This window comes from Lemur catta, chromosome 1 (assembly GCF_020740605.2).
Source record: "Lemur catta isolate mLemCat1 chromosome 1, mLemCat1.pri, whole genome shotgun sequence".
Classification (NCBI taxonomy): domain Eukaryota; kingdom Metazoa; phylum Chordata; class Mammalia; order Primates; family Lemuridae; genus Lemur; species Lemur catta.
The window spans coordinates 109,912,178-109,936,530 of record NC_059128.1 but is presented as its reverse complement, the minus strand read 5'-3'; the positions used below and the strand labels follow the sequence as shown (position 1 = coordinate 109,936,530).

The 24,353-nt window shown below is 57.1% G+C and overlaps 3 protein-coding genes across 4 annotated transcripts; all 3 read left to right on the top strand.

Annotated features, from left to right (window-relative positions):
• Nucleotides 1-204: 204 nt before the first annotated feature.
• RAVER1 (ribonucleoprotein, PTB binding 1) lies at nucleotides 205-14,841 on the top strand. 2 transcript variants are annotated; one of them, XM_045545525.1, is made up of 14 exons: nucleotides 205-474; nucleotides 1,978-2,044; nucleotides 4,425-4,894; nucleotides 8,828-9,019; nucleotides 9,107-9,236; nucleotides 9,593-9,687; nucleotides 10,550-10,637; nucleotides 10,901-11,112; nucleotides 11,223-11,316; nucleotides 11,392-11,546; nucleotides 12,319-12,393; nucleotides 12,769-12,909; nucleotides 13,305-13,388; nucleotides 13,478-14,841. In XM_045545525.1, exons 1-14 carry the CDS (start codon nucleotides 205-207, stop codon nucleotides 13,622-13,624), a joined length of 2,220 nt encoding a protein of 739 aa, XP_045401481.1. In that variant the 3' UTR covers nucleotides 13,625-14,841. The 2 variants fall into 2 exon arrangements, with proteins under 2 accessions (XP_045401481.1, XP_045401473.1); XM_045545517.1 differs by having other exon boundaries at nucleotides 11,223-11,546.
• An 81-nt stretch (nucleotides 14,842-14,922) lies between these two features.
• Nucleotides 14,923-18,120, top strand: FDX2 (ferredoxin 2). The gene is made up of 5 exons (XM_045545549.1): nucleotides 14,923-15,219; nucleotides 15,307-15,361; nucleotides 15,574-15,680; nucleotides 17,377-17,464; nucleotides 17,677-18,120. The coding sequence occupies exons 1-5, from the start codon at nucleotides 15,066-15,068 to the stop codon at nucleotides 17,831-17,833; spliced, it is 561 nt and encodes a 186-aa protein (XP_045401505.1). The 5' UTR covers nucleotides 14,923-15,065; the 3' UTR covers nucleotides 17,834-18,120.
• A 205-nt stretch (nucleotides 18,121-18,325) lies between these two features.
• ZGLP1 (zinc finger GATA like protein 1) lies at nucleotides 18,326-21,506 on the top strand (the record flags this gene model as incomplete). The annotated part of the gene is made up of 6 exons (XM_045548404.1): nucleotides 18,326-18,371; nucleotides 18,504-18,600; nucleotides 19,226-19,591; nucleotides 20,412-20,497; nucleotides 20,847-20,940; nucleotides 21,087-21,506. Coding segments are annotated over 6 exons (819 nt in total), but the record flags the coding sequence as incomplete, so codon positions are not given.
• Between the last annotated feature and the right edge of the window lie 2,847 nt (nucleotides 21,507-24,353).

Below are 24,353 nucleotides of genomic sequence, written 5' to 3'. Positions count from 1 at the left end.
CCACCTGCGCTGCGGGGCCGTCCCACTGCGCTGCGAGACCCACCGCGTACCGCCGCTGCTGCGGAAAGGGGCGGAGTCTGTGGCGCCCAGACGCGGCTTGAACTCTTGAGAGGCGGGCTGAGCCTTAGCCAATGGGCTGAGGGGGTCGGGAGGGAGGTGGGGCTTCTCTCAGCCAATCGGAGGGCGTTCCTACGTTGCCGCTCTATGCCGCTCCGCCCCGGCTCGCTGGTCCCAGAAGGCGCCGGGTTTCCCAAGATGGCGGCCGACGTGTCCGTTACTCACCGGGCCCCGCTGAGCCCGGAGCCTGGGGCCGAGGTTGAAGCTGGTGATGCCGCGGAGCGCCGGGCGCCCGAAGAAGAGTTGCCGCCGCTAGATCCAGAAGAGATCCGGAAGCGCCTGGAACACACCGAGCGCCAGTTTCGTAACCGCCGCAAGATACTGATCCGGGGCCTCCCGGGGGACGTGACCAACCAGGTATGGGGGGGGCGGTGTGGGAGCGTGGCGGGAAATACCACCGTGCGCGTGCGCGGGGGGAACAGGGCCACACCAACGTTGACGTGCCCGGGGGTCGTTGGCGGGGGCGCGGGATCCACGCGGGATCGGGAGAGACCAAGAGCGGGATGTGGGGGGGGGGGTTGATGATGAAGGGAGAAACCAACTTTGGGCTGGAGAACGTTGCTAGGGGCGACCACAGGCTTGGGCGAGACCAAGTGATTGAAGGGGGCGGGGAATGGGAGGTGGCGGGCAGCTTTGGCCCTTTTTGGGGGTTGTGAATGGGCCTCTAGATTGGGACACCAGTTGCCCTTTCTCGTGCTTATCCCCACCCCCTGTATCATGGGGTGATGGGACCTCATATCCAGAAGTTTCAGGGGTGTCTGGAGCATGCCCCTCATATCACGCGTTTATTCACTCCTCTCAGAGGTAGATCCGGAAGTTACGGCAGCCCCTAAGGTCTTATCCCCCAAAACCCCAGGAATAATTTGGAAAAATTGGGTCTCCTGCCACCAGCCCACAGACCTACAGAAAGGAAAGGGGGCCTGGGTTTTGTGGAGCACCCCGTTGGCCAATCTGCCTGCCAGGAGGGCCCTTCTCCTGGGGCCTACGTCCAGCAAGGCTTTCCAGTGCTCTTTGGACTCAGGGAAGTGGCATCTATGCTGCCCTGCCCTGTGGCGGCGGAATGGGTTCTGTCTATCTACTGCTGAGAATCCCAGCTCTCTGGCCCACCAGCACACTTGCCACTGGTCCTTCCTGCCCATGGGTGGGCACATGCCCATGGATAGGGCCCCAGGAGTGTTGGAAGGGGCTTGATGTGGGGACAGACCAGGGGCAGGCACCACCAAGCACAATCTGATTTGTTTCTGGAGCCAGTCCTCCTCTTGGTGCCTGCACTCTCTCGGCTGGGAACACACTGCCTCTCTGGCGAAGTGCACAGCGTATCTCACACAAGCAGGCCTCAGCGCCTTGCTCTGAAAGCTGGCTTGCGAGAGGGTGGTCCTGTCAGCAGGAGAGAATTAGGACGTATGTGAATCCACACAATGTGGGCTTATTAAGTACTGCAGTCAGGTTCCCCTGGGTAGCATTCCCGCCACTGCCCTTACCTACTGCATGACCTTTAACAGGTCCCTTCACCTCTCTACCCTCCATTTCCTCATATACAAAATGGGTTCATTAATACTTCACTTGTAGAGTTGTTGGAAACAGTCTTGCAAAAGAAGGTTCAGACAGGTGACGTGGGTTCCCTAAAGGCATATTCTCTAAGAGTGTGTTGTGTTGGTTAATAGCACAGGGCCTGCAGCCATGTTGGGTCTGGCCTGCTGAATGGCCTTGGGCAAATAACTGCTGTAAGCCTCGGTTTCCCCGTTTGTAATAGGGGGGTGGTAAGTGACCTGCCTTCATAGCTGGTCCACGTGAAGGTGGCACTGGGTTGCTCCCTGTAGTCTCTGGTGACTCCTGGTCCTTTGTCTTCTGTCCCCGCAGGAAGTGCACGACCTGCTCAGCGACTATGAGCTCAAGTACTGTTTTGTGGACAAATACAAAGGGACAGGTTTGTGGGGCCGTGGGGTGGACCAGGGCAGGGGGTGACAGTCCTCGAAGACGGGAGGGTCCCGGCTCAGTGTCTCCTCTCCTAGGGACCTGGTATCGTCCCCAGGCTGCGCAGTAGGTTGCCTCAATCTGTCTCTGGTCCTGGGTGCCCATCTTGGGGCAGCCTTCATGTTCTCTAGGCTGCGCGGCCAGATACCTTGGCATAGGGCTCACCCTCTTCCCACATTACTGGCCCCATCCTGTGTAGTCTTCCCTTTGAAGCCTTCCACACCCTTGGCTTCCACCTGGGCTGTGCCCCTCTGTCTTTGCCTAAATGGCTGCCTTCCTCCGGCCTCTAGGCCAATGTGATTTCATGCCGCTACTTGCCCTTCCCCAGGAAGCCAGCTCCGATACCACTGCCAACCCGATTAAACCTGATCCTGACACTCACCGTTATCCTCTTTCCTCACAATCTGTCTGCGGCTCCTCCCAACATGTGCCCCAGCCTCACCATCTCCTTGGCCACCCATAAGATTCCAGGCTGTCCCCTCTTCCATCCAGGCCCCACCCAGGTTTCAGCAGGCAGCTGCCTTTCAGAGCATTGACCACTCTGGGCTGTGGTTGCTGGCTCTCCTGTCTACCTTCTGCCTGGAGTGGTCAGCTCCATTACAACGGGGACAGGTCTTGGCCCCTGGTGGATGTCAGTGCCCACCAGGCATTGTGCCGGCATTAGACCTTCCAGGGCCTTTGCTTGCAATCTGTAACATGGGTGAGAAGGAGCTAAGGACAGGTACCCCTCGGAGAGCTAGTAGTGGTTAAGGTCTTGGCAAACAGACCTAGAATTCACATCCTGCTTTGTCCTGGGGAAGTGGTTTACCCTTCCAGAGGCTCCATTTGCTCACCAGCAAATTGACTGTGACCATAACATGTGTTGTACCTGCTTGAGTTGGCCATAGAACCAAACACATTAAAATGCCTAAAAGGCTTTGGGTACTTGGCACATAGTAGGTGCTTAGTAAACAGTGGCAGGAAGGCCGGATGCAATGGCTCATACCTGTAATCCCAGTACTTTGGGAGGCCAAGACAAGAGGATCACTTGAGGCCAGGAGTTCAAGACCAGCTCAGCCTGGGCTATATAGCAAGACCCTGAGCATGGTAGGGTGCACCTGTAGTGCCAGCTACTCGGGAGGCTCAGGCAGGAGGGTCCCTTGAGCCCAGGAGTTCAAGGTTGCAATGAGCTGTGATCACACCACTGCACTTCAGCATGGGCGGCAGAGTGAGACCGTGTCTCTAAAAAAAAGAAAACAGAAAGAAAAACAAAGAAAGAAAGAAGCAGTCAGTAAGTCACATGTTTACTGAGCACCTAGGTAGGTACCACACATCAGGGATGCAGATATTGAGTGACACTTTTGTTCACACAGTCTTTCAGCAAGTATTTATTTAGTGCCTCCTATGTGCTAGGTACCAGGGACACAGTGGTGAACCAGACAGAGATGGTCTAGTCTGGGGAGGAGGATGGTATTCAGACAACTCCAAGTGTGAAGGTGAAATGGTCTTGAAGGAGCACAGAGCTGGGATCTGAAGCAGGAGCAGTCAGGGTAGGCTTCATGGGGAAGTGACCTTTGAGGTCAGAGCTGACATGTGGGCCAGGGTTAACCAGGTAAAGAGGTGGTGCTCAGTGTTCCACACTCAGAGAACAGTAGCTGCAAAGGCCCCGGATGAAGTGTGCCTGGCATGGCCCAGGAAACAGTGTTGAGCGAGCCCACACAGGCTCTACTGGACGCTGCAACGAGAAGCCACCAGACAGGGGTGCAGCACTTTCTGCTTATCATTTTGAACAAAGCTTCCTGTGGCCACTGGGTAGATGGGGAATTGGGAGCGGCACATGGCAGCAGGGCCGAGGGGCACAGGTGCCCTGGAAAGGTGGTGGAGGGTGTTCAGAGCAGGATCTGATCTCTGAACCCAACTGCCAGGGTTCAAGTCCAAGCTACTCCACTTGGGCGAGGAGGCACTGTTTCCTCGCTGGCAAAATGATGGTTGTGAGGACTAACTTGTGCCCATTTGACAGATGAGGAAACTGAGGCCCCCAAAGCCTCCTAAGGTTTGGGACTTAGACCCAAGCTCAGTGACCACACGCTTAACCACCACCCTTGGTGTCACCTCAGTTGCCCACGTAGTTCTTAGGACAGAGCCAGGCAAGCGCTGCTGTGTGTGCGAGTGGGCTGACTCGCCCATGCGAGTTGCTCAAGGCTGGCAACTGTTCATACGGGGTGGTGTCCAAGGTGTCACCATCTGAGATGTCCAGCATTGGGATATCACACCTAGTTTTGAGGGCAGTGGGGTAGAGGAGCAGGCCCTCGGGGCCCCACTGACCCCGAGCTGCCCTCCTCCTGCCGCTTTAGCCTTCGTGACCCTGCTGAATGGGGAGCAGGCCGAGGCTGCCATCAGCGCTTTTCATCAGAGCCGCCTGCGGGAGCGCGAGCTGTCGGTGCAGCTGCAGCCCACGGATGCCCTGCTGTGTGTGGCCAACCTGCCGCCCAGCCTCACGCAGCAGCAGTTCGAGGAGCTGGTGCGGCCCTTTGGCAGCCTGGAGCGCTGCTTCCTGGTCTACAGCGAGCGCACCGGCCACTCCAAGGGCTATGGCTTTGCCGAGTACATGAAGAAGGACTCAGCTGCCCGCGCCAAGTCAGACCTGCTGGGCAAGCCGCTGGGCTCGCGTACCCTCTACGTGCACTGGACAGATGCTGGGCAGCTGACGCCTGCTCTGCTGCACTCCCGCTGCCTCTGTGTCGACCGCCTGCCACCTGGCTTCAGTGACGTGGACGCCCTGTGCCGGGCGCTATCTGCCATCCATGCACCCACCTTCTGCCAGGTGAGCCCTGTGCCCGGCGCGGAGGGCATTGGGGAGCAGATGCCAGGCCCAGAGCACCTCAGAGGTGCTCACCCCTCAAGTCAAGAACTTGACTCCAAAGGCAAGTTCTTTGGAGTCACTTGCCTTTTCTGATCTCCTAGTTCCCTTTTCAGTAAAGCAGCAGCAACACAGCTTTGAATGGGGTGCTTGCTAGAGAGGCCTCATGGTGCGATGGGCCCGGATCTGAGCCAGAGAGCTGGGGGTGAATCCCTGGGCCTCCTCAGGCCTCTCTCTGCCCAGTCAGACACAGCAAGGCTGCCCTTATAATTGCCGATCTCAAGGCGTGCTCACCCCTCATTCGCTGATACCCTCACCACATGTTTGTTGAGTTCTTACCAGCCCCCAACCACAGGCTAGGCTTTGAGGAAGGTGTTGCAGAGGGGCTGAGGTGGGAGGATCGCTTGAGGCCAGGAGTTCAAGACCAGCCTGGGCAACATAGCAATACCCCATCTCTAAAAAAAAAAAAAAGGAAAGTGGGGATTGGCCAGATTCCAGCCCCGAGCCTCAGTTTCCCTTCTCTGTCAGTAGGGATTCAATACCTGCCCTCACTGGGGTTGGCCAGACAATCCCATCTTCATTCAACCCACATGTGCCAGGCACTTCTGTGTGTACCTTGCTTGCCCTGTGACTGGTGCAGTGGGGCAAGGTAGGCCAGGCCCAGCTCTCTGATAGCCTGGTAAGGTCTTGTCCACAGACCCGCAAGGGTCCTTTGGCACTCATGTGGGTCCTGAGTACATTACCTGCAATTGCTCCTGTAACTACCTGGAGAGGCAGGTGTCATCCCCATTTTCAGGTTAGGACACCGAGGCACAGAGGAGTCGAGTGACATGCCCAGGGTCACACAGCCAGGGCCTGGCAGAGCCAGGATGGGCAGGCTGCTGCCTAGATCCGAAGCCCTGGACCAGCCGAGAGGAGGCCACTGCTTGGGCTGGGATGGGACAGTCCTAGGCTCAGACCCCAGCTCTGCAGCTTTGAGCAGGTCCTGGCTGCCTTGTGTAAGTGGGGTGTTGGTGCCCCATTTAAACTAGGTGTCTTTCGGAAAGTTGCCCACTTACCATTCATTCTGCTACCTGCTGTCGCACACCTGTGTCCAGGAGGATACAGGGTGCATTATCATTAAAAGGGTTTGTTCTGTAAAATTTGGATTCAGCCAAAAGGCCACACTCAAAGATCCAGAAGGCCACATGTGGCCCCAAGGCCACAGGTTCCCCACCCCTCCACCAGACATTTATTGAGCACCTGCTGAGTACTAGGCATTGAAGCAGTTTGCCTCCGAGGAGCTCACGTTAAGTGTCCTGGTTGAATGTGATACCTATTTAGTAACCATGTGGCCTTGGTCACCCTTTGACCGCTCTGAGTCTTTCTCTGTTCATCTGTAAGATGGGCGTGATTATCAGAAGATGCACGGCCCAACTGAGCCAACACTTTTCCTGGCCAGGTGCTCAGTGGGTGCAGGGCCCAGGCCTGGTCATGTCGTGTAGCGTCGCTGCCTGGTTTGGCCACTGCCTGGAACAGGAGTGTTCCTTTCTCCACCCCTTGTTCAGCATCTTATTTAATCCTTACAACAGCCCTATGAGGTAGGGCCAGTTGCTCGCCCATTTTGCAGATGAGGAAAGAGGAGGACAGGGACATGAAAGTGTAGTGACCAGCCAGGTTGGCCAGCCGGCAAGAGGTGGGCTGGGATTCCAGGTGGGACAGCTGACCTCAGGGCCCAGGTGCTTCAGTCAGGCACCCCCGGCCCCTGAGATTGCTAGATGCCAAACTGCGAGTTTACTGTCCCCATGGCGGGCAGGGAGCAGGGTGTTTGTTTTCTGTATAATCAAGATGAGACTCGTGGGGAAACCCACAGAAACCCACTGCAGTGCGTTCCGCCATTTATTCATAGGTAAATTGACATGTCTTAATTGCTTCATTTTATTACAAAGTTGCTTATAAATATTCACCATGCAAATGTATAAAGCAAGTCTCACAAGACCTTGGGTGTTACTAAAAAGCCTTTTGCACTTATTTTTGTGAATGGGCAGTCCAGTCTCACTTCAGAATTCAGCGTGTCTGGAAAGGTGAGGCTCCCTCCTTGCTGGCCTCAAGTTTGCTATGTTCCTTGTTTAAAACAACCCATGAGATTGTTTTGTGCACTTCAAAATACATATGCTGTGTACTTTCCGGCTTTCCCCCCTGCCTTTTTTTTTTTTTTTGGAGACACAGTCTCGCTCTGTTGCCCGGGCTAGAGTTCCGTGGCATCAGCCTAGCTCACAGCAACCTCAAACTCCCGGGCTCAAGCAATCCTTCTGCCTCAGCCTCCCCAGTAGCTGGGACCACAAGCATGTGCCACCAGGCCTGGCTAATGTTTTCTATATATTTTTCGCTGTCCAGATCATTTCTTTCTATTTTTAGTAGAGACGGGGTCTTGCTCTTGCTCAGGCTGGTCTCGAACTCCTGACCTCGAGCAATCCTCCCGTCTTGGCCTCCCAGAGTGCTAGGATTACAGGCGTGAGCCACCGTGCCCGGCCTGTCCCCTTTTTTTTGACCCAAATACTGCTGTGCCTGGTTTGGTCTTTCTCCACCTGCTCTGTGGCATGTTTCCGTGCTCAGGCACAAGAGCTTTCTTAGTTCTTTTGTGGCTGGGCATGTTCCATTTGATGGACACTATGCTATGCTAGCCCCTACTGATGGACGGGGCATTGGTCCCGAACCACAACCCAGCCATCCGCTTGTCACTTCAGACCAGGAGAGACAGCATTGTTTCTTGGGACAGCCATCACCACGCCCAAGGTGGCCAGTTCCATGAAGGGCATCTGCCTGACCTTGTCTGATCTCAGGTCTAGCTCCGTGGCCTGGACAAGAGACCCCCTCACTCCCCGAGCCTCAATGTCCTCATGAGGGCGCTGAAAATGCCTGCCTGTGCCATGCGGTGACAACGCCAGCGGCACCCAGCCCTCGGGTGTGCAGCGTGGTCCCTCGGTGCCAGGCAGGGCCTGGGCTGGGTGCCCTCACAGAATTTCTGCTTGCTGTGGGACAGCCCCCATCCACAGTTCCAGCACCCAAAGTGCCCTGACAACCAAGGGCTTTGTCCCTTGAGTTTATGGCAGCCCCAAACCTGCCCTGAACCAATGCGGGCCCCTTGTGGCCTTGATCTTTACATCTTGGTCTTGCGGTTTAGTGTGGTTCATGTGTTTGTGGTACGGGGAGCTGCCCCAGACCCTGTCGGGAGTGCCTGGTACATAAATAACACTCGCTGTGTGCGGCACTCTGCCCCTCCAGTCTCCCCAAAACCTCAGTCCTGGAGCATACCTGGCCTCAGGGGTCCAGGTAAGGGGCTGTGGGCCCAAAGATCCAAGTGGCTGCTGCCAAGGGGGCAGAGAGACCCCCGTACCCTAGCCGTGACTATACCTCTGTCCTTAGTGCTCCCTGGCTGCATGACCACTGCCTGCCTGGCACCGGCAGCCTTGAACCCAAGCTTGGAAGCCACCTGCCTTACCCACAGGCTGTGTGCCCTTCCCACCCCTGCCTGCAGTGTCCTCACCTTGTGGTCAGGGGGTGCTCCGGAGCCACCTGCCTATCTCCCACCTTGCACCTCGGTGTGCTCTGGAATCCCGGTGGAAGTCCCTCCTCTGTCGTGTTGCCCTCCCAGCCGCTGTGTGGCCTTGGGGGAGCTGCCCTCTGCCTCAGTTGCCTGCTCTGGAAAATGAGTCTGGTGCAGCCTCCCAGGGCCATGGAGAAAATCAGATGAGCCGGTGCAGGAACAGGGCTCAGGATGGTGCCTGGTCCTAAGGTCCCCCTCTCTGGAGGGTCCCTGTCATGATCAGGAGCCACGTTTGGTTACTGTTGTCACTTCACGGGGTGGTGCAGTCACTGCCACCCTGGCACTCATGCCCACCTGCCTCCTCCCCACAGCTGGCTTGTGGCCAGGACGGGCAGCTGAAGGGCTTTGCGGTGCTGGAGTACGAGTCGGCAGAGATGGCGGAGGAGGCGCAGCAGCGGGCCGATGGCCTGGCCCTGGGGGGCAGCCACCTGCGCATCTCCTTCTGCGCCCCTGGGCCCCCCGGCCGCAGCATGCTGGCTGCACTCATCGCTGCCCAGGCCACGGTGAGCGTGCTCGGGTGGGGGTGCCCCAGGGTGGGGATGGGGAGACCCCGGGCAGAGCGCTGAGCTGCCCTCCATTCCTCCCCGCAGGCCCTCAACCGGGGCAAGGGGCTCCTGCCTGAGCCCAACATCCTGCAGCTGCTCAACAACCTGGGGCCGTCCGCCTCCCTCCAGCTGCTGCTCAACCCCCTGCTCCATGGCAGCGCAGGGGGCAAGCAGGGTAAGGCGGGGCCAGGCGGGACCCCCAGCGCGCTCAGAACAGGGGCCGCAGCCCTGTCCTCCATGTTCCCTGGAATTCTGCTCCTTTCAGCAGCAGGCACTAGGAAGCCCTTGGGCAGGGCTCAGGAGAATGGAGGTGGCCTGAGGGACAGCAGAGCAGCCCGTAGCCAGGGCGGGTGGTGGGAGGACGGGGCCATCCCTCCCTGGAGTGGACTCCGCCTCTTCTGAGCCCTTCTTGTGGGCATATCTGTTATCCCCTGAAAGCTTCAGTTTCTTGCTCTGGCAACAGACTTGGTGCTGTGTTTCATGGTGGGGGGACACAGGGACCACCACCCATTCCCTTATGTCTCCCCGCAGGCCTCCTGGGTGCCCCGCCGGCCATGCCCCTGCTCAGTGGGCCAGCCCTGTCCACGGCACTGCTGCAGCTCGCCCTGCAGACCCAGAGCCAGAAGGTAATGTCGCCCCTCCCCACACCCACACGGCCCTTCCTAGCACGGCTAGCCTGCCTAAGGGTGGCCGTCAGTGGCATTGGGGGACCTCTGGCTGTCCCTGGGGCCCAGGATGAGGGTGATGCTGACTCACCCCATCCAATCCCACACACCAGGGTTTGCCTTTCCCTCTGCTCTGGGGAGGGCCCCTGGCCTTGGTGGCTGGGGCGGGGTCAGGGGACCTGGACACACACCCATTTACATTCTGAGACTGGGCGTGGGCTGGGAGTGCCACTGCCGGGCACCAGTTTGTGAATAGACTCTGCTCGATGTCTCCCCTGCAGAGGAGCCACTTGGGGAAGAAAGTCCAGGCTGGCCCCCTCAGTACGCACACACGTGGATATACATGTATGGGTACACGTATACAGACACAGATGCACCCATTCCCCACCCTGTCTGGTTTGGTTCCCTGAGGCCTAGTTGGTGACATGGGTGTGTTCAGTGGTAACAGACAAAGTGGAAGCTTGTGGGTTCAGACCTTGTGTGACTAAGTGACTGAGACCACCTACACCATGCTGTGTGACCATTTGCCAGGGGCTGGGTTTTGGAGAGTGTGTGCCTAAGAAGGACTGTCACTGTGTCTGACGTTGATGGGCAGTGTGGGGTGACAGGCCCTGGCATGCAGGAGACCCTCAGTGGCCTGGCTGACCAGATGGGCAATGGGTGGCATGTCACAGGCATGGGCAAACACTGTGTGTGTGTCTGCCTGGGACTAGCCATAGACTCTCGATATGCTGAGTGTGGTGACCCTCAAGACTCTGGGTGACACCTGTCTGCTGCCCAGGCCACCCTGCCCCGTCTCCAGCTGTCTGTGCTCTGTTCCCAGAAGCCCGGGATCCTAGGAGATTCACCCCTGGGCACCCTCCAGCCTGGCGCCCAGCCGGCCACCCCCCTCCTGGGAGAGCTGTCTGCAGGTAACATAGACCCCGCCCCGTGTCTCTCCGGACACCAGCACCCTGCCCCTCCCAAGCCCCTTTTCCCCACTGGAGTTGGAAGTTCCCAGCTGTGTGGCCTTGGACAAGTGACACAGCCGCTTTGGGTCTCAGCATCCTCATCTGTCAGTGGGGTGCCCACCTCACGGAGTGGCCATGAGCTTTGTTCAGTGGGCAATACTTAGTTGCCCTGGGAAGAGGGGTCCTGTGTGGCCGGGCCACTGAACTCCTCCTTCTCTCCGTAGGGGGGGGCCTGCCCCTGGAGCTGCCACCCCGGCGAGGGAAGCCACCACCCCTGTTGCCACCACTGCTTGGCCCCGCTGCGGGTGACCGGGAGGCCATGGGCCTGGGTCCCCCAGCCACCCAGCACACTCCTCCCCCAGCCCCCGTAGGGCTCCGAGGCACTGGCCTCAGGGGCCTCCAGAAAGACAGTGGGCCTCTGCCGACGCCCCCTGGGGTAAGGCCTCGTTCTGCACCTGCCACCACTCCAGCCACCCACCCCAGCCTCCCACCCAGCCAGGTGCCCCCCTGCCGGGGGCCCTCGTGAATCCGGCCCTCCTGCCGCAGGTCTCGCTGCTGGGGGAGCCTCCCAAGGACTACCGGATCCCCCTGAATCCCTACCTGAACCTACACAGCCTGCTCCCGGCCAGCAACCTGGCGGGTAAGGAGGCCCGGGGCTGGGGAGGCGCCGGGAGAAGCCGCCGCCCAGCTGAGGGCCCCCTGCCTAACCCCCCAGCCCCTGGCGGTGGCGGCAGTGGTGGCAGCAGCAGTAGCAGCAGCAGCAGCAGCAAAGCCTTCCAGCTTAAGTCCCGCCTGCTCAGCCCCCTCACCAGCGCCCGCCTGCCCCCCGAACCAGGGCTACCCGACAGCTACGGCTTCGACTACCCTTTGGTGAGTGGCTGGCTGCGTAGACCTTCATCCCCTGAGACCAAACCATTCTCCAAACTGGTATTTCTCTAATACTGACTGCCAGGCCACGAGCCAGCGGGGACTGTGCCAGATGCATTGCATCCCTTACCCCTCCTGTCCGTCTGTCTGTGCACGTCTGACCCTGCTTCTTGTCTGTCTGCTTGTCTGTCCGTTCCCAGGACCTGGTGATCTCAGCCCACATCTGTCTGTTAGTCTTTGTGTCCCTCCCGACAGGCCTTAGGCTGTACTCGGTCCCCCTAGAGACAAGCTCAGCCTCCTACCCAGCTCTGTCCATCTTTCCTGCCTTTGATTCTCGTTTCTGTCCCTGGAGAGTTGGTCCTTTTATGATCCCAATGTCCTCCAGGTCAGAAATTGCAAACTGGCCGCCTACAGGCCGCCTGTGTTATGTTTGTCCCACACAGGGCTTCAAACAAATCACAACTAAAATAAATGTCAACACAGGAATTTCGAGAAGTCACACAGCATGGATTCCCAGCTTGCCTTGAGAACTTCAAACATCTGGCCTTGCTGGGGCCATGCACCTTCACAGCAGCCACTGCTGGGGCCGAGGGGCAGCTACCTCCTGGGACGGAGCATATTCTGCCTCATTCCAGCTCCCCAGCCTCTCACGGCCCTTACAGGCCATGTTTGCCTCCTCCTGGCCCCAGCATGGTAGGGGACAACTTCCCTGGTGACCACTATGCCATGGAGTTCAGCCAGCCTGATCCACTGTGCTTCTCCCACTTTCATTCAGGATGTGGGACCTCGGCGGCTCTTCTCCCACCCACGGGAGCCAGCCCTCGGGCCTCACGGACCCAGCCGGCACAAGGTAAGAGCTGCCCTGCGTGTCCTACCTGCCGGTGTAGCAGTCAGCCTTTGCCGCATAACAAGCCATGCCACTGCTTAGCCTACAGCAGCAAGCATTTTATAATGTCTCACCATTCTGCGGGGCTATGGGTGGTCCCCTGAAGTCACCTGGTGCTCTCCTGGGCCTCGGTGGAGCACATGGCCATACTCACATACCTTGGTCATCCATGGGCTGGGACGGTTCATCTCTGCTGCTGGGCTGTGCTATTTGCGGGATCTCTTCAGTCCTGCTGGCCACAGCTAGTTAGGGCAAAGCACAGAGCTGTTTGGGGGGATCCTATGCAAGGGAGTAGATGCTACAGTCACCTATTCTAGTGAGCTGACCCTTTCTCTGCAGATGTCTCCCCCGCCCAGCGGCTTTGGCGAGCGGAGTGGTGGGGGCGGAGGCGGGCCCCTCTCTCACTTTTACTCGGGCTCGCCCACCTCCTACTTCACCAGCGGCCTGCAGGCTGGCCTTAAGCAAAGCCACCTCAACAAGGTAAGGAGCCTCCCCAGCTGAGGACAGGTCCCCTGGGACAGCCAGGATTTGGAGGCACCTGCCACCAGGGGTCTCTGATTTTCGCTGCCTAGGCCAAGGTTGGGGTAGTGGCAGGGGTCAGTCCTGCTCAGGACAGAGTGGAAGCAGCCTGTGGTCCTCCCTCCATGCTAGTCTTCCCTCATGTCCTCCCCCAGCAGCCCAGGGGGTGGGTGGTATTAGTCCCATTTGACAGATAAGGAAACTGAGGCTCAGAGAAATGGTGTGATTTGCCCCAGGTCTCACAGTTAGTAAGTGGCAGAGGCAAGACTGGAACCTGAAACCCCTCACCTTCCCTCTGGGGGTGTTCCCTGTGGCCCCCAAGAAGTGACCCGTCCTGCCTCTCTCATTTCTCCCAGGCTGTCGGCTCCTCCCCACTGGGCTCCGGAGAAGGGCTCCTGGGTCTTGGTCCTGGGCCCAATGGTCACAGCCACCTGCTGAAGGTACGGGCAGGGGGTGGGGACATGCAGGGCTGGGGAGCCCTGATCCTCGGGCAGCCCCTGACCCGTTGCCCCCTGCCCTCTGTCCCCAGACCCCACTGGGCGGCCAGAAACGCAGCTTTGCCCACCTGCTGCCCTCACCTGAGCCCAGCCCCGAAGGCAGCTACGTGGGCCAGCACTCCCAGGGCCTCGGCGGGCACTACGCGGACTCCTACCTGAAGCGGAAGAGAATTTTCTAAGGGGCTGGCACCAGAGATGCCTGAGGACCTGCACCAAATCGCTTTTCGGTTTTCTGGTGTTTTGTTTTGTGTTTTTTTAAAACATTTTCTTTCTTTCGGTAATAGAAAAATCTCTGAAAGACTTTACTGACCAACCAGCGGAGCCTCAGGAGCCCAAGGAGTGTGGGGGCGTCTAGGGGCCTCAGTGCCCCTCTGGCCAGCTCCCGGAGCTGAAACCCTGCAGCCTTAAGAGAGGGGGCCTGGCCTGCTCTCTCCCTCCCTGTCTCCTGTCCTCTGCCTGTAACCGTCTCTCCAGGAGTCCTCTCCTGCCTCGTCACTCCTGTATTTTGGCCTTTTGAGTGCCTTGGAGGTTTCCCTGACCTCCCGTGAGGATCAGAGACTGTCCCCCTTTTTTAACTTTGACAATTGACTTTTGTTTCCTTTTCTAATTTTTAATTTTTAAACCATCCAGGACAACCCCCAGCTCTGATTCCTTCAAGGCCCAGCCTGTCTGGGCTTCATTCCACACTTTGCGGTTTGAAACAGCTCAGCCCTTTTCTCTTTCCCTGTGTCTGCTGCAGGCATGGCTGTTCTCCTGCCTCTGCCTGCCCACTCTGGCCTGTACCCCAGCTCTAGGTCCCCGGCTCCCTGCCACAGCCCCCTCGCCTTCTGATGCCTTAAAGCTGGGCCCCAGGGCCTGCTGGCCAGAGCTTCAGATGCTGAACTCTGGGAGCTTGACTATGGACCAAACAGCTCTGGCCTGGGGATTGGGCCCCCCTGCCTAGGGTCTCCACCCTGGGGACAGTAGTAGGCCAAAGCCTTCTTCTTGGCAAACCAACCCCACCACTCCTTTGCCCAGATGGACTTTCTCCAGCTTAAACCAGTACCCCTGCTGTCTGTCTGTGGGAGTTAGGCATGGCGCCCATCTCACTGAGCCTCTGCTGTCCGCCCCCTTGTTGAACTACACCCTCCAGCCCCAGGCCAGATCACTGGAGCTGGCCTCCTTCCGGCCCAGCCCCAGAAACCAACAGCTCTGTGCAGATAAGCTCTGCACCTGCCCACCAGCAGGCCCTGTGGACCTGAGGTGACCCTGGGCCCTGCCTCTGGCCGACTGGGCCACCAGCTTCCCTCCCCGGAACGGGGGCCTACATCCACTCCAGGGGATGTCCTCTCCCCAATCTCACCACACAGACCTTTGCTGAATTAAAGTTTGTAAGTAAATGGTTTTAAAGAAATCAGAGCTGGCTGTTTCTTGGCACAACAGTGGGCCTGGGTGGGAGGTCTGGGACACCCCAGCAGGTTTCCATGCGTTGGATCCTGCCCTGCACCTTTCCACCCTGGTAGTCCCCACGTGGGCCTCTTACTGCCGCGGCCCCCAAACGCTTGGCGCTTATATTCGGGCAATTACGGGCTTTTTGCGCGCCTCTCCGGTAGAGCGCATGCTCAGTTGACGGGTCACGTGATGCCTGTCATGGCCGCCTCCATGGCCCGAGGAGGCGTGAACGCGAAAGTTCTGCTGCGGGCTGCCAGGGGCACCTGGTGGAGCATGCCTGAGGTCTGTTCGGGGTCCGGGGAGGCGGCAGCGCCGGCGATAGCCAGAAAATTCCAGGGGACAGGTACCTGGGACGCCCGGGATAGGCAGCGTTAACGCGTCGGACGCCGGCTGGGTGGGACGCAGCCGCTCACCCAACCGTGTTTTCTAGGCTCGCGCCGGACGGGAGAGGAGGAGGCTGGCGGCCCTGAGCGGCCCGGGGACGTGTGAGTGCAGGGGCCAAGTCCCCTATTTTTCGTACCACAAGGTTCCCCTGGTCCCCGCTTTGCCCTCAAGCTTCGTCCCTAGGTCCCTCTTCTGCCTTGCTCTATTCGGTCCTTGTCCGTCAAACCTCAGCCCCAACTTTCTAACCATAGATTCTACCCGGGCCCCTGAGCCCATCGTCCACTTCAGCATTCGCACCTCTGTCTGTCCCCAGAGTGAATGTGGTGTTCGTAGACCGGTCAGGCCAGCGGATCCCAGTGAGCGGCAGAGTCGGGGACAATGTTCTCCACCTGGCCCAGCGCCACGGGGTGGACCTGGAAGGTAGGAGCCGGGCACAGGGAATTGAGGAGGTCCTTATCCATTCGTTCAAAAACACACAAATCAGGTATGTCTCTCCACTATTTAACCCACCCATGACTGCCCACCAAATATGTACTAAAATTCAGACTTCACACTGTGGCCCTATTCCGTTCCTTTCTCTTAACTTATTTGTTATTTATTAGAGGCCACTAAAACTCCTGCCTTCCAGGAGCTTTTGTTCTCTTCTCCCTTCCTCCCCTTATTCTAGCCACACTGGCTTTCTTGCTGTTCCTCAAACAGCTAAACTCATTCCTGCCTCAGGGCCTTTGCATGGGCTGTTTTCTCTGTCTGAAGTCCTTTCCCAAGATACATTGTGGCTCCTTCTCATCCTTCAGATCTCAATGTAAATGTCATCTCCCTGACAATCTTATCCCCCTGGGTCCAGCTAAAGTCCCTATGCCCTAGTCACTGTATCATATCAGTGTGATATGATATGACACATAGCACATCTCAGTGTTTCATTTCCTTCTTTGTCACCTGTCCCCCAATGAGATCAAAGACCCTGTTCTCCTTGTTCACACTTATCTGTTGCCTATTGTGGTTCTTATATTGATCTTATCAGTATTTGTTGAGGGAAAGATAATAATAGCAGAAATCACTTTCGGCTTGTTGATACATAGTAACTGATCGAATCTTCATGACAACTTTGTACGGGAGGGGAGACCATTATTCGCTTTTATAGGTGAGGAAAGTGATCTCCAGGATACGAGTAAGTGACAAAACTAGATTTCAGCCCAGCTCACTTTAGCCACTAATCTGTGCTACTCTTCTATGACCATTGAATACCTACTGTGTATCAGGCAACAGTGTACAAAACAGATAAGGCCTGTATCATCTCACACCAATTTCAGCCTAATAGGGACAATAATCCTATAACTAAACATATAATTACATCATGAGCAACTGGGAAGGGTGGTCAGAAGGAAAATGTACAGGGTTCATTTTTGGGGGGTGACTATAATAGGGAACCTGATTTAATTATCAAAGGGAGCAGAGATGTTGGGGGATCATGGCAGGCTTTTCTCAAGTTCTGTCGTGGAATCCATTGGCTAGCATCTGGGACAGAGATTGGAACATGAGTTTTAGAAACAGGTGGCCTGTGTTCACATTTTGCCTCCTACCAGCTGTGTAACCCTGAGGAAGGTACTTAGCCTCTTGGGCCCTTGTTTCCTCATCTATAAAATGGGATAATTTAGTTCCTATCTCACTGAATTGCTGTGAAGATTAAACTGTTTAGGCCAGGCACGGTGGCTCACACCTATAATCCTAGCACTCTGGGAGGCCGAGGCGGGAGGATTGGTTGAGGTCAGGAGTTTGAGACCAGCCTGAGCAAGAGTGAGACCCTGTCTCTACTAAAACAGAAAAAATTAGCCAGGTGTGGTGGGGTGCACCTGTAGTCCCAGCTACTCGGGAGGCTGAGGCAGGAGGATCGCTTGAGCCCAGGTGTTTGAGGTTGCTGTGAGCTAGGCTGACGCCACTGTACTCTACCCGGGGTGACAGAGTGAGACTGACAGAGTAAGAGTTGGGAACAGTGAGCCGGGTAAATGACAGAATGGAGGGTGTGCACAGTGCGTGTGCAAGCCCCGGAGGGACAGATGAGGCATGTGGTAAAACAAGGCTTCTCCTCCTGAACGGACCCCTCACTTCCTGCCCCTAGGGGCCTGCGAAGCCTCCCTGGCATGCTCCACCTGCCATGTGTACGTGAGTGAGGACCACCTGGACCTGCTGCCGCCTCCTGAGGAGAGGTGAGCTCTTCCCAGCTGCAGGCTTGGCCACGGGCCTCTGCATTCCAGGAGTCCAGAGGTGCCCCTGGGCAACAAGGGAGGGCCCCCCCTCCCCTCCCCTCCCCACCCCACCTCCAGCTCCTGGAAGGGGAGCTGCCCCTCTGACTGCTCCCGGCGGACCCCCCATCTCCCCAGCAGCCGAGCCAGCCTAACCACTGCCCTTGTTACCCCAGGGAAGATGACATGCTGGACATGGCCCCCCTCCTGCAGGAGAACTCCCGGTTGGGCTGCCAGATCGTGCTGACACCAGAGCTGGAAGGGGCGGAATTCACCCTGCCCAAGATCACCAGGAACTTCTACGTGGATGGCCACGTCCCCAAGCCCCACTGACATGGGCAGCTGGACAGGCCTGGACCGCCGTGGCGCCAGAGTGAGGACTGAAGGAATAGTCAAGTTGCCAGCCCAGCCCAGCCCAGCCCAGAGCACTGAGAGGCTGGAGAAAGAAGCAGGAAGCCCTGGAGAAGGCCAAAGCCCCTACTTGGGGGAGATCCCACTGCCTGGCCAGGCTCTGGTGGGGATAGGGCCGCTACTGGGGCGGGCTCCCGCACACCCCTGAGAATCAGGGTGCCAGGAGGGGCAGACTTAAATCAGAGCTGCAATAAAACTGTCTCACAGACCTTCAGTATGTTGAGTGTCCTTGGGGGGGCGGGGGGCAGGTCCCCGGTCTACAACTGCATATGCTGGGGACCCCCCTTCCCCTCCACGAGCAGCGATGGCCAGTGACGACCAGTTAGTGTGCTGAGGCGGAGGCCTGGGACTTCTTGGAAGGCCACGCCCCTGCAGCTGCGGAGGGATTTGGAGGGATGGAGACGCCGAAGCTGATCCTCTGATCCTCGTGTGATCGTGCTGGCCCGTCCGTGCTGCCCAGGTGGGGCTCATTGGTGGGCCCAGCGGGGGCGGGGCTGGGGCCAGGTGAAATTGGGAAGTGGGGGTGGGCTGGGCTGCGGCGTGATGGAAGCTGAGCCAGCTCCAGGCTGCTCTGACTGCCTGATGCCACCAGAGCTACTGGCGCCGCCCTGTCTGGACCCAGAGCCGCTCCCAGGATCCCCCACCCGGCAGGAGCTGAGGACCCCAGAATGCTGCAGACTCAGTGGGAGGTGTGTAAGGACAGGCTCCCTCCTTCCCCCATCATGCACGCCCCTCTGACTGCACCTGACCCAGCGGTCAAGGGGTCATGACCTCTGGTTCCTGGGGTTATCCAGGGTGGCAATGTTAGTTACAGGTACTTAATTAACAAAAGAAGAGGTTCTGGTCCCTAAGGACACTTGGGGTCATCCAGGGATCAGAGGCCGTGCAATTCCATGGCTCTGAGGCCGATGTAGGCACCAGCACGGGTTCATCCAGGGGTTATGGAGGGTAAACCAATAATAATGATAAAAATCATCGTGATCATCATGGCAAACCGGAGGCTTCAGATCTTGACTTGGTCCCTGAGGGTGGTCCTTGCCGGGGCGACCTACTGGATCGATGACGTGGTTAACTGATGTGGAGGGTTGAGAATGGTGCTGGGCGCACACACAGTAGGCACGTGGTGTTTGCAATTACTTTGCAACTTTTAAACCTTCTACCAGCGTTAGGAGTAATTCTTGGCTCCAGACAGGCATGTAGCCTCCCCGAGGGCACACAGCTAACAAGGAGCAGACACAGGTTGGAACCCCCCAGGCCTGCTGGGCCCAGGAGTCATCCAGGGAACTGGGTGACCCCATTGCCCCTTGTCCCCAGGTCTCTCTGGCCTGCATGCCCGGACTCAGTCACCGCTCTGCACTTCCTCCAAGTGACAGCAGAGGAGCTGGCCCAGCCCCCGGCCCACAACACCCAGGCCCTGGGACCCTACTGGGAGCCGATGTCTCTGGGGACTCCGGGCCCCCTGCCTCTGGACAGGGATTCCAAGGCTATGCAGACCCAGATCAGCAAGAAATGCCACAGCCTGGACGCCACAGGAACTCCCCCGGCCCCACCCCAGAGAAGGCGCCGGAAACAGCTGAATCCCTGCCGGGGCACTGAGAAAGTGGACCCCGGGTTCCAGGGGGTGACTCTGAAGTTTCAGATAAAGCCAGATTCCAGCCTGCAGATCATCTCCACATACAGGTAGGGGCTGGCAGGGGCCAGGAATCCCTTCATAACAGTAACAAGAACACCCAGGGTGCCAGGCAGAGGCTTGGGGACAGGTGCTCCCAGGCATCAGCTCATGGGCTCCCACACCAGCCCCATAGTACACAAGGCCCAGTCTCTGACACATCGAGACCTCAGGCTGGTGCAAGATCCAGCCCTGCTGCCACTGAGGTGTCCCCTGCCAGTGTGAGACCTGATCTTCTGTTTATGTGTCAGGCTGGATGCTACCAATGGCTGCTGTTATTTTTCCCAGTAATGGTAACAGTTATGAGAACAACAGCAATAAGAGGTAACAGGCAGCACTTGATATGTATGGGCTCACTGAAGCCTTGGGAAGCCCATTTTATAGATGAGGAAATTAAGGCAGAGAGAGGGAAATAACTTCCCAGGGTTACATAGCAAGAATGTGGGAGAACTAGGATTTGATTTTTAGTTTTGGATTTTTTTTTTTTTTTTTGGTAGAGATGGGGGTCTCACTATATTGCCAAGGCTGGTCTCGAACTTCTGGCCTGAAGTGATCCTCCCGCCTCGGCCTCCCAAAGTGCTGGGATTACCAGCATGAGCCACCATGCTGGCTGAGAACTGGGATTTGAACCTGGCAGGCTGACCCCAGGCTTACTACCTCTTAAAATAATATCAATGATGATGATGATGAATGAGGGGCAAAGCCAGGCCTTTCAGCATCAGATTCTTCCTTGGGAGGTGCCTGATGTCTTGATAGCAAATTTTCATTTTTGGGGAGCTGTCGGAGACAAGATACAAACCCCCTAATGCTAATGCCTTGTCTATCCCCCAGCTTGGCCTGTAGCAGCCGCTCTCAGGGGCCCCCTGCATGCCCCGCCAGGGCTCCAGAGGCCCACCCTGCAGGCAGTGAGGCCCTGGGTGAGTTCTGAAGACTTGACAGCTATAAATATTTTGGGGGGTGCCAATTTCCTATCTTCCCTATCTTCCTCCCTGCCCCCCTTCCCCATCCCGCTTCCCCATTTAGACCCTTCCAGGGGGAGTCACAGTGTCCCCCTCCACTCGGGCTGAGTCACCCCCACCCCCAGCTTCCCTGCCGAGCAGTGCCATCTGTCTCCCTTCCTGGTTTACACTCTCTCTTAGATCTGGCAACACCCCAGGGCTGGCCTGGAGCCAGGTGGGGCCTTCACACAGACCCCTACAAAATACCAGCCCTCCTGGCCCACATGCTTGGCCTCTGACCCCTGCCCTTTGCCACCCGACCCTTCAGGGCCCCGGTGCTGTGCCTCATGCAGGACCCAGACGACTCCACTCTGGAGAGATGCCGAAGATGGGACCCCTCTCTGCAATGCCTGCGGTATCAGGTCCTCAAAATGGAGGAGGGAATTGGGATTGGGGGGTCCCCAAATCAGTCTATCAACATCCAGCTCTTGGGAAAAGTGGTTTTCTTGTGGTGGTTTCTGGGCCCCCGCTGCGTCCTGAAGGGTGATTTCTTGTACCCCCACCTCAGGTACAAGAAGTATGGCATCCGCTGCTCTGGCTGTTGGCTGGTGCCCAGGAAGAGTGTCCAGCCCGGGAGGTTATGTGGCAGATGTGGAGTGGCCCTGGACCCACACCAAAGCCCAGTGCAGGCAGATTAAGCCCTGAGCCTTCACTGATTCCTCATCTGGAGCAAAAAAAAAAAAAAAAAAAAGCTGTGAGCCAGTTCTGCCTCAGTTTCCCCAGAGGGAGAATGGACAGAAGCTCTCCTAGGCGGAGTGGATTAAGAGCCAACCTGCCCTGTGTCCCCATTCAGGGATCCCAAGGCAAAGACCCAGGCCACAGGCCCCAGAGCCTGTCTCAGGGGGTCACCTGTCCCCTGCTCGGTCCCTTCTCCAGTCAGGCTGGGCTGAGCCCCACTCAGGAAATGCAGTTGGTAGTGATAGTTATATTGTTAATAGCAAGAACAATAAAACAGCTACTCAGAGAGAAAGAGTGGTGTGATTTGGGGTTCCCATCTTGTGTGCCCGTCTCCCAGCCTGGGAAAGTGGGGTGGGTATTTTCTCATTGTGAGGGGCGTGCACGTGCACACACAGGTACAGTCATATACAGGCCATAGTCTGACACACAGAATTAGCCACATTCACTACACTGTCCCATCTGGGAAAACAGCCACCACCCACAGAAACGGACAACACACTTAGAAAGACATACAAAACAGACACATGTGTGCCAATAGACATGTGTGCTAAAGGACACACGCATCAACAGACATACATGGAGATAGACACAGACCACACACAAGACAGAAAGGCACAAGCATTGACACACAAGCATTGACAGACACATGTGTCAACAGACATACAAAACACATGTAGATGACACACGTGGATAACAGAGGTGCACACCCAAGGGGGCCCTTCATTGGTCAGCTACACCCCAGCCTGCAGACTGTCACGCTGTCTCAGTCCTTACACATGCCAGCCCTGCTGTGTCCCCTGCCTGCTTTCCAGATCTCCCTAACCCAGCCAAAGGGTGTCCCCTCTCCCCCAAGCCTAAAGCCAAAAGCTACCTATGACAGGCCGGCCCTGGGCAAGTGGGACACACAGACCCCCAGCACTCACTTCAAGGGAGAGTCCAGAATGGCTGGGATGAAACAAGGGCAGGATTGTCCCTGCTACGATCACAAGGCCAGTGAGACCCTCCTTGTCTCTCCTGGGTGGCCCTGTAGGGACAGGGCTGGGGTCTAGATCTTCCAGTTGTCAGATCCATGAATCATCTGGTCTCACCCTTTCTCCCCTGGAACACCCTCCCTCCACATCTCCCTGGGGCTACCACATTCTTGTCATGTGGAGAGGTCCAACCCCATCACCTCGTCAAAGAAGCCTTCCTTGAAGACCCAGTCTAAAATAGACACCCTCTCCCACCCTATGTCAGCCTCTCATCCACCTCCTTGCTGGTATTCACCCTCCTAGAACCTACCAGAATTTTCTTTTCCTTTCTTTCTTTCTTTCTTTTTTTTTAAGAGATAGGGTCTCACTATGTTGCCCAGGCTGGTCTCAAACTCCTGGGCTCCAGCGATCCTCCTGCCTCAGCCTCCTGAGTAGCTGGGACTACAGGTGCGCACCACCATGCCCACCTCAGAAGCTACTAGATTTTTCAATTCTCTGGCCCATCTGCCCCACTGGACAGTGACTTCTCAGGTCTGACTCACCACATCTGTGTCCATGAATGACCTCCCCAGCGCCCAGCATAGAGAAATTCTTGGTGATATACCCTGAACACATGAAGGTCTCAAACTATGTGTCTTTCAAACTCAAGGCTGCTTTTACCCATTTATTCAACATGTCTTGAGCAACGATGTGTGCCAGGCCCCAATGGGGACACTCAGCTGTGACTAGAACAAAGATCCCTGCTCCAGGGTGGCTGATGTTCTAGGGAGACAGTAAAATATTCAATTAAATGTCCAATAGGATCTTAAGCTATAATCCTAAGCCTGAGCAAGACCGAAATTCCCTCTCTACAAAAAATAGAAAAATTAGCCAGGTGTGGTGGCACACGCCTGTAGTCCCAGCTACTTGGGAGGCTGAGGCAGGAGGAATCACTTGAGCTCAGGAGTTCAAGGCTGCAGTGAACTATGATTGTGCCACTGTACTCCAGCCTGGGTGACAGACAGAGTGAGACCCTGTCTCAAAAAAATACAAAGTTGGGGGGGCTACCTTAGCCCCTTACCCATGGGACTGAGGGAAGGCTTCCTTGAGGGGGTGACATTTGCATACAGACCTGAGGGTTAGGAACTGGCTCTGGGACTATTGGAGGTGAGGACACACCAGGGAGAAGGAAGAGCAAGAGCAAAGGCCACGTAGCAAGCAGGATTTTGTGGGCTTCCAGAAACCTAGAAAAGGCTAGTGGGAGTGCAGAGAGATGATTAAGGGGTGACAGGGGCTGCTCCTTGCTGTGCCTTTTGTACCTGGCACCAGGCACCCAGCACTGGCTTGCCCTCTCGTGCTGTTTCCTCCTCGTCTCATCCTTGCTCATTCAGTGTTTGCATGGGGCAGCCAATGGCGCTCAGCAGCCCAGGGTGGCTTCCTTTTCCAGGGCCCTGTGTTCCTGCTTCTGAGGCTGTGGGGAGAAGGCCCAGCTGTTCCGCCTTATGCCGCTGGGGGTGAGCGGATGGGAGATACACAGTGGGGGTTGCAGCTGCGATCATGTGTCTGTTCTGAATCATGATGCGCCCAGTGAAAAGGCACTTGGGGGTAAACTGAGGCACTGTGGGTGGACATAGGATGGAGGAGGCATTGATGGGTGGGGCAGGGGCGCACCCTTTAGCAGGAGAGACATCCTGAGGGCTGACATTCATAGCTGGTGAGGTCTCAGTGCAGGGGCGAGGCAGCAGGGGGCCGCCCATCCTGGCAAGGTGGCCTTGCCTTTGCCCCTGCCAGTAAGTAAACAGGCCCGGGGAAGCACCTAGCTCCCACCTCCTAGAGTGACCCACATCAGAGGGCAGTGCTGGGCGGAAGAGATAAGCCGCGGGGAGGAGAAGGAAGTAGTAAGGTCCCTACCCCTGCCCAAGGGTTCATAAGAGCAGGAAACAGGGCAGGGATGGAGGACAATCTCCAGGTCACACCTCAGAAAGATGCCTTGGATTGTGTCTGAGGTATAGCAGGCTCGCAATTTTTTTTTTTTTTTTTGAGACAGAGTCTTGCTCTGTTGCCCGGGCTAGAGTGAGTGCCGTGGCGTCAGCCTAGCTCACAGCAACCTCAAACTCCTGGGCTCAAGCGATCCTCCTGCCTCAGCC

Coding starts and splice junctions, on each gene's coding strand:
- RAVER1 (XM_045545517.1), top strand. CDS start 205: ATGCCGCTCCGCCCCGGCTCGCTGGTCCCAGAAGGCGCCGGGTTTCCC. Junction 9,020..9,106: donor TCATCGCTGCCCAGGCCACG/GTGAGCGTGCTC, acceptor TCCTCCCCGCAG/GCCCTCAACCGGGGCAAGGG. Junction 11,113..11,222: donor CTCTGCCGACGCCCCCTGGG/GTAAGGCCTCGT, acceptor CTCCTGCCGCAG/GTCTCGCTGCTGGGGGAGCC.
- FDX2 (XM_045545549.1), top strand. CDS start 15,066: ATGCCTGTCATGGCCGCCTCCATGGCCCGAGGAGGCGTGAACGCGAAA. Junction 15,220..15,306: donor CAGAAAATTCCAGGGGACAG/GTACCTGGGACG, acceptor CGTGTTTTCTAG/GCTCGCGCCGGACGGGAGAG. Junction 15,681..17,376: donor CCACGGGGTGGACCTGGAAG/GTAGGAGCCGGG, acceptor TCCTGCCCCTAG/GGGCCTGCGAAGCCTCCCTG.